Source organism: Triturus cristatus, chromosome 2_1, assembly GCF_964204655.1.
Source record: "Triturus cristatus chromosome 2_1, aTriCri1.1, whole genome shotgun sequence".
Classification (NCBI taxonomy): domain Eukaryota; kingdom Metazoa; phylum Chordata; class Amphibia; order Caudata; family Salamandridae; genus Triturus; species Triturus cristatus.
The window spans coordinates 1,046,172,536-1,046,185,424 of record NC_140581.1 but is presented as its reverse complement, the minus strand read 5'-3'; the positions used below and the strand labels follow the sequence as shown (position 1 = coordinate 1,046,185,424).

Here is a 12,889-nt window from a genome sequence, read left to right as displayed (position 1 = left end):
ATTAAACCTGTAGAACAATTTATAAAATGGAACAGTAGAATTTGCTCCTAAAAAACACATACATTCTTGTAGCAGAAAAATACCTATTTTACCAAAATCACCTTCCGAACTCACCTTAAGTGTTCACAAGCTGAAATAAACACGGAATCGTATCGCCTATTGTGACATACTCAACTCACTGTACAAAATATCAACAGCGAATCCCACAGACACCACCAAACTTTATTCAGACCAATTGAAACCAGTTGAGGCCGGTATGTCGAGCGAGTGAGGGGAGAGGCGGTGGAAATGTGGTCGTCCCGGGGGGAATGGAAGGCGGGAGGGGTTTGTTTAATTAAAACAAATAAGTGAATACCAGTGTGTCACTTTCCGCCAGTTTGAGTCACTTTTTCACTTTGGAACTGAGCCTTAGTGTCTTGCCTAATGGCAGCATGTAACAAATCTGGCAGCTATTTCTGTGGTCTCTCTGTGTTCTCCAAGAATTTGACAGATTTTCTCTCCTTTACTTTTACTCGGTCTTTTCTATTCTTAGGCAACTTCTAAAAGTGAGTCTCATTATGTAAACAGTGGTGCTAGAATTTGTCGTCTGTAAAAGTGGTGAGCTGGATTTGAGTGTGTAACTTACGCCAAATGTTATTTATTAAATTACGACCATCAGCAACACAAATTAATCATATGCTACTATATGAAGCTAACATCAAGCAGTTTACTACGGACTGGGTAAATTACTGACGATAAAAATAAAATAAAACTTAACTTACCGTCCTGCGCCACTGCCACCTCAGGTTCTAGGGTTCAACTCCCGCCGTCTTTTCCAAATCCTGCAGGCAGCTCTCATCGCGACGTCATCAGCCAGGAGGGGAGCCTCCCGCCCTCTCCTCCACCAATCACAACGCTTGCAGGCACAGCGGGGCGCGCCCCACCAGGGCCATTTTCTCTATGAAGGCTGATGCATGCATCAGCCTACATAGAGAAAAAGGGAGAATGGGTGGTCCTGCTCGAGGGCAGGGGGAGTGGCTTGCCTACCGTTGTGCATACTGACTGTTTGGTCGGCCCCGGGGCCGACCAAACAGTCAGTATGCACAACAGTGGGGAAGCCACTCCCCCCTGCCCATGAGCAGGACCGCCCACCCTCAGCCAGGCACTTCTGCTTTCTCGCCGTGCGAGAAGGCAGAAACATAAATGGTACTTATTACCATTTATGTTTCTGCCTTCTCGCGCTGCGAGAAAGCAATGGGGCGTAGCCCCCACACCCCATTAGAGGAGCCGCCACTGAGTACTACTAAAAACTTTTCTCTCTCTCAGGTCATTATTTGTACGTTACAATTTTGCAAGTTTAAATTTCAACATTACACTTTTAAAAGTGTGTAATTATATGCGTTGCACTACAGATATCTTATAACTTTCTATGTCACATTTCTCTTTGTTAAATGCATTCTTTACATTCAATTAATGTAAATCAAAAGTTTTCTAGTGCAATTAATGGAAACACATTATTTAATGCACATTGTTATTAGTCTATGGAAGTTTTCCAGAGGATAAGTAGGCCTTCATTTTCTCTTCCATAACACGTAAATGCTTCAGCGTAACTTTATCGTTCTCCCAGCATAGCCTCTCATTGCTCCATACATCATGCATTCTAATATTCTGCAAGCTTCTACGATGCAGTATCTTAACATGAGTGTACAAATGAAATTTCTTTCCGGTAAGAAAACATCTCTTTATTTTGTCTCATTCATTAAAAAGGTGTCGTAAATCGGTTCTACAGATAGGAATTGGTTAAGATGGATGCATGATAACATCTACGCTCCATCACCATCTTGGAGATCACATTCGAGAATGCTGCATATAATGATATACTATTGTTGTCATTCTATGCCTAATGCTTGGGAAAATCTTCAACAATTAATATATTATCTATTACTACGTATTTCATTGATAATGGTAACCCTTATGAGGAAATATAGTATGAGAAAAGTCTGAAACTGTGTAATGCTCGCAAAAGTACATATTCCATAGACTGGAATTCTGTTTGGACTTCCATTGAAATTGTGTTTGTATTTAACCCTATGCAACCAATACCATTGACGGTGCCATTAGTTCAGAGCTTCACCATTGCCGAGAACTATTGGCTTTGCCAATGCTTGTATGTATTCAAATACCTTCCCAGGCTGTCCTGCAGACTTGACCTTTGTGCAGATTTGACCTTACTCAGCAGAGTAGTTTCCAGGCTGGAGTTCCCATAACCGTGGCCCAAAGAGATGTGAATTGTCCACACTTGCATACACAGATAGTGATCAGGAAAATAAACAAAAAGCTGCCCTCACCTAAAAGACCCCTCTCACTCTTGTGAATAGAGACTGCAGTCCCACTCTTCACTTCCACCATTTACCAAAGATGACTTCTCAGAAAACCTTTTTATAGGGCCCCTGTCTCTTGTGCCCCCATTTCCACGTCTGGGCCTCTACCTCCTGCTTCAGGAATGTCAGCAATACACTTGCACTGTCTGGGGGGGAAAACAACAACTGTGCTCATGGTCAGGCCAGGGGCTTTGAAAAAGGGAATGACAGGCCTCCTTCACTAACACAATGCATGTAGTATACTGGCAACATACACAAGCACACAGAACAAACACTTGGAATGTTAACGCTAGCTACCTTTGGTATCTACAGTTGCTCTGCTGTGCTATAGAAAGAACCTGGAGTGGAATTAGGTAACGTAGTATAAATCTGTGCAAGATACTCATAGCCCGGGCCAAAGAACTTATTTTTAGTGAGTGAAATAACCTTTAAAACAGAATAGTGAGTGAAGATCAGTAAATGAGACATGCTTTTTCTTGTGCCAAATCCGCTTGGGCAGCTTAAAGGCCCTATGCCAAGGTTTTGATACTCCAGAAAAAGGACTGTCCTAGGCTTGGCAAACAGCAAGTTAGAGCTCTGTGTGCACATTTGGACCCACCTATATAAGCTGTCTGCCCCAAACATGGAGCAGGACATATTATGTTGTTTCTTTTGTAACTTTCTTTCTTAGATTGCTTGTGATGTCATATAGCCTTTGCCTACTATAATTTTAAAAATATACCTCTAAAACCATGCTGGAAAAACTGAACGTGCTTTCCTCCGTATAATTCCTCTGCTTTCTTTCTTCAGTCACCCTCTACTTACCTTCCATCCTCTGAATGCCTTATAGTTCCGAATATAGGCTCCTCTCATTCTCATGGCTGTCTGCCTTAATCTCTCTTATTGTAATTCTGCAAATGGTTCATACCTCATTTCACAGACCACAACCTTTCCGTCTTTAAAACCCTGTCTCAGCCACCTAACCATAACTAACCTCAAATTGTCTATTTATTTCACCAACCATTTGCTTGTAACCACGTAGCCCCCACGAATAACAAAACTGGTATTAATTTTAATCTACCACAAGGAAACTTGCGTAAATGCATGAAATGTTTGTGTTCTCTTTCTTGAGAACACATTACTAATCCCACTAACCAACAACATCACTGTGTTAACCACTAACCTTGGGTTCCGGAGTAGCGTGCTCCTCACTATAGGGCACTTCAACGCTTTGTCAGGGGTAGTAAGCGCCATATAAATGCAATTACAATTTGTGACCCCCACCTAAACAACAAGAGAGCCCTGTCTTTTGGGGTTCAATTCCCAACCCCCACTCTTGTGATTGTTCTCCTTTCCTGCATTGTCGAGGTGGACAAGCCGGACCCAGAGGCCAGGCCTGTCACTCGCCACTGCAACACCTCCGTAGTTCAGTGGCCATTGGACATGCATACCTCTCTAAACCTCACACTTGCCCATTTAAGGCTGGAGAGAAAAAGCAGACCCTGGCACAGGCAAGCAGCCAGCTCACCTACGTGTCACTTCCTCCTCTGAGGCTTCCCGCACGCCAGGGCCTGCCAGCCAAGGAGCCTGTCACTCACCTTGCACCTGGACTGACTATTACCATTTTGCAGGGCAGCCCTCAGCACGCCCTAACAAACTATTGTACTTTACGAAATAATGAGGGAAACCTTGCTCTAAAGGCATACTATTTAGTCCAATTATGCTCTAAATGTGTTCAAATATTTGAACCACATTAAAGAAATGTGGGTTCCATAACATAAATGTGTATTCCATGCCATACACAGATTTTTAACAATTGTCCTAAAGCTCCTTAACATGTTTTTCTGCTGCTTATCTTACAGAGCAAGTGGAAGCCTTGGCGGGAGAAGACATTGTCCATGTTGCATGTGGAGAGTTGCATAGCTTAGCAGTCAGCAGCAACGGTCAGATCTTCTCTTGGGGTGGAAGTAGTGAAGGGCAGCTTGGACATGCAACCATGGAGGTATCGGTCTCTATACCAAGGTAAATCAAAATATTCCACCTTTGGGTTTTAAAAGTGATTATCCTATGTCTCAGTGATAGTAAAGTGCCTCCGCGTCTTTGTGCAGCCTGTAGAACTCAAATTTGGACATTGGCGTGCTTGCGTGAATGAATACACTTTCCGGTGCAGCTCTTGCAACAGAATTGCCACAAGATGCACCCTGGTAGAAGTGAGTTGGCAAGATGGACAGACTGTGAAAAAGTATCAGTTTTCAGATTTTTTCTTACAATAGATGTTTGGTTTTGCTCCAGATAATTTCTGAGAAGTGTGTTCCATATCTGCACTTATTGGTGTGAAAGCACAAGTGCTGTTCATTGTTTATTTATTTAAGGGGCCTTCAGTGGGTGCATTTGTGCGTGAGGCAAAGTTTCCTAATAGTGACTCTGGGCCTGATGGCAATCCATTGTAATCATTTTCATGTTCAAAATGGATCTCAAGTTTTTTTCCCCCCCAGCTCCCACGTACTGTATCTCTGGAGATTTGCTGTTTTTAAAAGGTCCTGATAGAGGGAGGTTATTGTTGTAGAAATTATGATATATGGTTGCAGATACTGTTCCGCACTACCCAGGGGTTTGTGGGGTGAAATAAATTATCCTACTGAATAGGCACAGGTAGCGGTGGGGTGTATTCCCATTACATAGATCAGATAATCGAGCGTCTTTTTCGTATAGAGAATAACTTCTAGACTTTTTACTTTGACGCTAATGCAAATTGGCTGACCTAGGGTGAGTGGCAGGGTTTAGTTGAGAAATGATTGGTGGGGACTTTGGTGTTAAGAAACAGAAGTCCCATTTTATTCCTACTGTGTTTCAGGAAACACTGTGCCACCCAGGATTTTACAGTGGTCAAATTGATTTCCAGGGCCATTTGATTTTGTTGTTTTGCAGTGTGTTGGTAGATTTGTCTTCATTGGCGTGACAAAGGGGGGCTTAGTAGCCTATGATCTTGGCAGTGGAAGGGGTTGGATATTGAAACGCTGTGACTGGAGTTTGTTGTTCTACTTCACCCATGCCTTACTGGGACTTTCAAAGAAGGAACCGAGTCTGAGTTGAGGTTAGAGAGGAAGGACATGAACAAAGGGAGGGAAGAGACACATTATGAATGGTGAAGAAGCAGATAGGGTCATATAAGCCACTGGAAAGAAGTTCAGAATAACCATAATCTAGAGGGTGCTCTTAGCAATACTGCTATTGTGTCCGAAGGTTTGGATATACTAGTTTTGTCATGCTTCGGGAAGAAGAGCTCTTTCTAGAAGATCTGGATGTGCGTGATAGACCATTGTATTTGGAACATAGCTCCATGTCCGTTTCAGTCACAGCAACCGGTTGATGAAGCCCTAGGGAATATGTTGGCATGCCTCTCTCGGTTCAGGGACTACTAATGTTGCACTTTCTTGGGGTTGCAGGCATACTGAGGGGAATGCCACCCATGTCCATAATGTCCACCATATATTGGCAGGGATTTTCTATTAGCACATCAACTGTTGGAGTTTCCGAGCAAGTGGTAGCTAATGTGTTATAGACTTTTGATAGTGCGATCCTCAATTCTGAATTTTGATGCACATACTCAGTGTTAACAGTTTGGTGCCTGGCTGCCTGATTGTCCTTGTTTGAGAGCTAGTGACAAATACGAAACGTTCTGTTTCTGCGAGATTAAAGAATGTCTGGAAGTGTTCAAAATCCAGAGGTGCACCTGTGCCATATAGTTGGCAGGGTTTGAGAAGCCACAAGCCTTCCAGCTGTGAAAGTTAGTTGGGTTCAGGTCAGCCGTGAAATAAGGGTTGCTGACGATCAGAAGGGATCTGTAATTTGTAAGAAGTTAGTCTGGGTTACCATGTCGCCTTATCCAAGCTAGTCAGGTGCCAAATTTGTATTCTAAATAAATCACACAAGGAGACTAAATAAAAAGTCATCACGAAGCCTCATCCATACTAAACCTTATACAATGAACTTTGCATGTATTTTTTGTTAGACATTAACCAAATATTGCATCACATCTCCAGCTGCCCTCAACTTTTTACACATTATTTTCCAAGAAGTACTTGTCTGCATCAAATGTACAAGGAATGTTATCTAAGGAGGTTGTTTTTCCCTTAAGTGTACTTATGATTGAAGCAGCAATTTCGGAATTCCTCTGCGTTTTAGCCATTAACATTTTTTTTCTAATCTGTTCACTGGTAAAAATAGATTTTAAGGACTACCTTGCAAAGCTGTGTATTCAAAATAAATGAGTCTTCATTACAATTGTTTCTCAATTTTCTATTCGCGTTTGATGAATGTTGGTCATGCCATAAAATTGCTAATTTGTTCACTTGTGTGCTCTGGTTGTGAGTGAGTTAAACTGTTCTGGGATGATGCCACTTAACTGCAGCATTCTTACTTTTTTTTTGCACGTACTTTATTGCATTTCACTAGCATAAGCATTGCAGTTCGCCACAGGATATATTTTGCATTGCGTTGTATCCAGAAAAGACGTGTCTATTAGACTCTTGAAGTATACCCGTGTTGGACCTGTGTCTGCTTCCCCCTCAAGCAGGGGTTTGTTTCTGTGCATCTTCAGTACTATATTTATTGAGCTGTATTTACAGTTAAGAAACAAACATGGCTCCATTTAGTGGTCACAGTTTCGACCTCAGTATGTGCAGAGTTGTGTTTCTTCCAATCGGTGTTTGCTGTAATCTGTATAGAACCATATGTAATCCATATTTTAAATGAGCACTCGTTCTCAAGTTTGGGAATCAGAAAATAGAGACCCAGATCTGATTGAATGTTTCTTTTCCTGGCGCACACCCCTTGTGTCTTTTATAGAATATTAGGTTTTGCAGACAAGACCTCTTTTTGCAAAGTATCACAGTTCAGTGCTTCCCTGGAAATGGTTGAGACCCAAAACATACTTTACCTCCTCTCTATGAATCTCAAAGCCGAAGGAAAACTAGAAATTCACAGCTTCGAAAAACAAAATGAGACCGTAAAAGCAATATACAACTAACGCAAATTAAAAAAAAAAAAAAAAAATCCCTCCACTTTTTTACCGGAGACTAGGCCAAATGTCTTCTGCATAGATTTCAGAGTTTCAGCCACGTGGCAGATGATGTAACAAAATGCCCTTGTTGGATCCACATGACATCTGCATTGAGAGTCTGGTCTTGGAGCAGGAGGACCCCTCCTGTTCGTTGTTCTATGCAAAATAGCCATCTGGGAGTGTAAGGAAACCAAGCTTTTTGCAGATGCCCCCCCCCTCTTTTTTGCCCCATTTAGGCTACTAGATGCTGGTTTTCGACTATGAAGTGTTCTGAAGCCTGTTAAACTGGCTTCAGTGCCAGTGCTCTTTCCTAAAACTGTTGTGTGAATTGGCAATCCCCGTTGACAGAGAATTTACCCACTAATAAGTCCCTAGTACATGGTAGCAAGGGTACCCAGGGCATAGGTGGTAAAGGGGTCCCAGGGCTGAAGCACGGTTTTGTGCCACGCTGGGTGCCCCATGCGTCTACTAACAGCAGGCCGGCCATCGCAGACTGCAGGAACAGTGCAAACTACTTGAACTCGTCTGTGTCCTGACTATGTGCGGCACAGTCAAATGCATTGCCTCTAATATATGTTAATTGCAAAAAGAACTGTTGATGGACAGAATGCAGAGCAATGTCATACATTCACCCCAGTACAGAGATCTGGGCCTAAATCCATCGTTATTTTGCTCACCATGCCATTCCAGTTTGGACCCAGGCATATGCAAATCAGTCTTGACCCTGTGCCCATGGGAACAGTCCAGCCCGAACTACCAGGCCAGGTCCTCCCTGAACTGGAAACAAGCATCCTAGGACCGGTTTCGGGGTTTCACCCATCTTCAGCCAGGATAGCTTGATTCCAGTGGCATGGAGAGCACGGGACTCACGTCTGAGCATACCCGTTCACTCGGGGTGACAAATGCAAAAAGAACTGTTGATGGACAGAATGCAGAGCAATGTCATACATTCACCCCAGTACAGAGATCTGGGCCTAAATCCATCGTTTTTTTGCTCACTGTAGGAGAGTAGGATCTGCACTTATGTTGCCCCCACTTTTTTTCTGATGTTAACACTGGTTTCTGGCTATAGTCTGCCTGGGACCCTGCTAATCCGGGCCCCAGCCTCTGTTCTCTCTAAACAACTTGGAGTGCATATTAGTTGCACTAGTGATTGGATACTGTGGTACCTTATGAGCCCCTAGTATATGGTACCTTAGGTACCAAGGGCATAGGTACTTCACAGGCCTACCAAGGGCTGAAGCATGTATTATGCCACCCCTGGGAAGCAGACTAAATCTGACACCACAGGCCTGCTACTGCAGTCTGGGTGAGGTAGTGTTAGCACTCCTCACTGAGGTATAGGTTCCCTATATCTCACCTTACACACACATATAAACCTATCAGTCACCCCTAAGGCAGGCCCTATCAATCCTGAGGGCAGGGTGCTTGGTTTCCATGTGAGGGGGTGCCTCTGCCTGAGCAGGGGCCCTCTGCAGCTGGCAGAGTCTATTCTCTGTGGCTGTTTGTGGATGCGGTTAAACCATATACTCTTAAGTGCATTATAACCTAGCGGTAAATGCTAACTTTGGGATGGCTGCATCAAAACATGTCGTATTTGGTGTCAAACACCTTGGAATCATACCCCCCTCACCAGTAACTGGTGTGGGAGTATGATCCCACCCTTCTAGAGGGATAGACATGTACCTACTGTGGAAACACAGTAGAATCCTGAAAGAGCCCTGGCATCACAAAATGGATGCCACCAGCACAGACACTGGGCTGCCGTCCTGCTGCTGACCGAAACTCGCAGTGGAGGAGGCCCAACAATAGACATCCTGTCACAGGGAGGTGTCACCACCTTCCAGACAGGATTTAGGGTATTGGGGCTGGGTGGGTGCACTCCTAGAGTGCTTTGAAGTCCTGTACTGGGGGAGCAGTAGGCTCCTCTGTGCATATGCCAGCTCAAACCGGTTCAGGGGCTACCAGCCCCTGCTCTGGCGCGAAACTGGACAAAGGGAAGTGGGTGTAACCACCCACTCCCCTGACCCTCCCATAGGAGTGGTCATAGAGCTAGTCCCTCCCTTTCCTTTAGTATAAGATAGGGAACCCTTGCCATTGCAAACTAGATATCCCTGGACGACGCTCTGAAGAAGAAATCCTGGCCCTTCGACGTTCCACTACCTTTGGAAGACTGAAGAATCTCCCTTGGAGTCAAGGAGTGACTCCCCTGTTTGGCAGGCACCAAAACTTTGAAACTACAGTCGCAAACTTTCCCGCTGCCGCCGGAGTCCGAAGTCCCTGCAGCTCCGGTATTGGATTTCCTGACTTCTCAACGGCCATCATGAGTCCCCAGCAAAGCTGAGGCAAGTGGACCCCACGAGTGACGAGGAACAGCAATACCCGGGTACCGTGCACTATTGTCGAGTGCAACCCCTTCACGACATTCTACGAACTTGTGCATTGGACCACGTGTGGTCTAAGCCTCCAGCAGGATTTCCACCGAAAATCAGAGGCCTACCTCGTCCTGAGTGACCGTGGGCTCCTGTGAAGTGAATCTTCCCGAGGCGTCTTCGCGATCACTTGCCGGTTGGCTTGTGGGTCCCCTGAAGACTTTTTAATCGAACCAAAGGGCTCCCCTGGTTGCTCCAGGCCTGCCCTGACTTACCCTTGGTGGGTGAGTCCCTCAAACCTTGCTGGTCTGCGCCGCTGACTTTCTTCACATTCCACAAGACTTGCTGTTGCCAAGGCTTGTTGGCTCCAATCCGGTTGCCGACACCTCAGTAAGCTGAAGACATCGTGGGACACTCCGAATCCAGCTCCTGCTTGTCGTCGACTCCTCCTGGACCCTGTGGCTGAAGAGTCAAGACACCCGTGATCACCTGAAATCACCCGACGACTGTGGACATCCATCTTCCTGGGCCCGGGTCACTGGCAAGTGACTTTGAACACTGTCTCCTCTGCTTTCAGGTCTTCCTTCTTCTGAATCCAGCCTTGGATTCCACCGGACACTTCTCCTGTCTTCACAAGCAGCAAGTCTTCTCTGGCTCCCATTGAAAACGACGCCGCGACCCGACACCAAAAGACACCTATGCACCCGGCTTCCCTGGGTGAGGTAACTCGTGCACTCCGGTGCTCCTGTGTGTGTTGGCTCTAGAACTACTTACCCTGTAAGTGACTTGGTTGTAGACTCTCCCGAAGTATCCTAAAACTTTAAAATTCCAATTGCGACTTCCTCCATTGAAGTCTATTGGGATCCGCGGCTGTGTTCTCACACTGCATGCGTCTCCCGTGGGTCCTTTACTTACCTGGCTTGGGTGGATTGGTGAGACCCCAGCGCTTCTGAAGACCTTGGGCCTTCTCCCTTCTCAAGTCGTTCTTCTGATAGCTCTTTTTTAGTATATGGTCTGGTACGCCCCTGGGGCCCCAGCCATATAAGTGCTTAATTTGTTGTGAAACGTTGATTTGTGCATATGTTCCTGACTTCTAATCTCATAAAGAGACTAGTAGAGTGTGTCTAGAAATAAATACATATATATTTTATATATATACCTGTGTGGTGTCCTTTCATTTGTTAATTCAAGAGATTATAAGGTAAAACAAGCTGCTTTACATTCCTCAGAGACTTAGCCTGAAGGCTGCTCTCCACAGCTACCACTAGGATAGCTTTCTTTAAAATGTTGTCTTAAACCGCTCTACCATAAGAGTCAAATTGTACTGGTGCAAGGTGGCCACTTTAACTAGTGACCAGCATATGCCAGGCCAACTTCTCGCACTCACCATGCCATTCCAGTTTGGACCCAGCCATATGCAAATCAGTCTTGACCCTGTGCCCCATGAAAACAGTCCAGCCCGAACTGCCAGGCCAGGTCCTCCCTGAACTGTAAACAAGCATCTTAGGACCGGTTTTGGGGTTTCACCCCTCTTCAGCCAGGATAGCTTGATTCCTGTGGCATGGAGAGCACGGTACTCACGTCTGAGCATACCCGTCCACTCGGGGTGACAAATGCAAAAAGAACTGTTGATGGACAGAATGCAGAGCCATGTCATACATTCACCCCAGTACAGAGATCTGGGCCTAAATCCATTGTTGGCAGTTCGGGCTGGACTGTACCCATGAGGCACCGGGTCAAGACTGATTTGCATATGGCTGGGTTCAAACTGGCACGGCATGGTGAGCAAAAAAACGATGGTCCACTGGAATCAAGCTATCCTGGCTGAAGAGGGGTGAAACCCTGAAAACGGTCCTAGGCTGCTTGTTTCCAGTCCAGGGAGGACCTGGCTTGGCAGTTCAGGCTGGACTGTACCCATGGGGCACAGGGTCAAGACTGATTTGCCTATGGCTGGGTTCAAACTGGAACGGCATGGTGAGCAAAAAAACGATGGATTTAGGCCCAGATCTCTGTACTGGGGTGAATGTGTGACAGTGTTCCGCATTCTGTCAATCAACTGTTGTTTTTGCATCTAATATATGTTAGGCACCCCTAAGGTAGGCCTCCTCAGCCCAGGAGGCAGAGTGCATTATATAAATATTTTTTGAAAACCTATTTTTTTTGTCAATTTGCGCATACAACGCAGGGCTCTGCACACCAAAGACGTCTGCAGAATCATACCATAGATAAGCATGAGAGCAATCTACTTTTGTGGGTGCCATCAAAATGCATAACCAAAGCATACAAAATAATATAGAATTCCCTCCCTCGCCCCTCCCCCTGAAGTCGCACATATTCCGCATAGTCCTGTCCACAGCCTATATATAAAACAAAATTGTCCTATCACGGTAGCACACACCCCCCCTGGGCTCTCCCCCACCCAGCACCTCCACAGACCCAATGCGCACCCGAAATTACCCCAATGGATGAGCCTCTACAACAGCTGGCGGCTCCAACCACAAGCCCCGATAATCCGCCCATCATTTCCATATTTTGTAATGCTTGCGTCTGCATCCCCTGGCTACAAAAATACGCTGTTTTAGCCCTATACAGAAGTCCAATACATTCTTCCAAGCGGTCACCGAGGGAGCCCGCGTCGCCTTCCTCTCCTTGGTGATATGTCGCTTCGCCAGTGTGAAGCCCAGTTGCATAAGGTGCCGTTTGTAGACATTGCCCCCTATTCCCTCCATGGCATGAAGCAGGGCCAGCCGTGGCGTACGAGGGAGCTCCCACCGCAAGACCTCCGAAAGGCAGGTGAACACCCCTCTCCAGAAACGATCTAGGGAAAGGCATTGCCAGACAGTATGTATGAACGTGCCCTCCTCCCGACCACATCGAAAACATTCCAGGGAAGCGATTAGCCCCGCCCGCCACAGTCGTACCCGGGTAAAATAGACCCTAAGCAGATATTTGTACTGGACGAGGCGAAGTTGCATCGCTATGGCCGCTCCCCGCGGAGCCGCCAAGGCCTCCACCCAGTCGTCCTCCTCCAGCGTGCCCACATCCTCCTCCCAGTCCCCCCGAAGCCCCTGAAGTGTGGGGGAGAAATGAGTAACCAGGGATTGATAGATCCGGGA

The 12,889-nt window shown here is 45.8% G+C and overlaps 1 protein-coding gene across 5 annotated transcripts in view; it reads left to right on the top strand.

Annotated features, from left to right (window-relative positions):
• HERC3 (HECT and RLD domain containing E3 ubiquitin protein ligase 3) overlaps positions 1-12,889 on the top strand; it is a 517,835-nt gene that overhangs the window by 147,529 nt on the left and 357,417 nt on the right. For all 5 annotated transcript variants that reach the window (XM_085635502.1, XM_085635530.1, XM_085635520.1 and 2 more), the window contains one exon: positions 4,202-4,361. In XM_085635502.1, the coding sequence (XP_085491628.1) occupies positions 4,202-4,361 (160 nt within the window). The remainder of the gene's footprint in view (positions 1-4,201; positions 4,362-12,889) is intronic.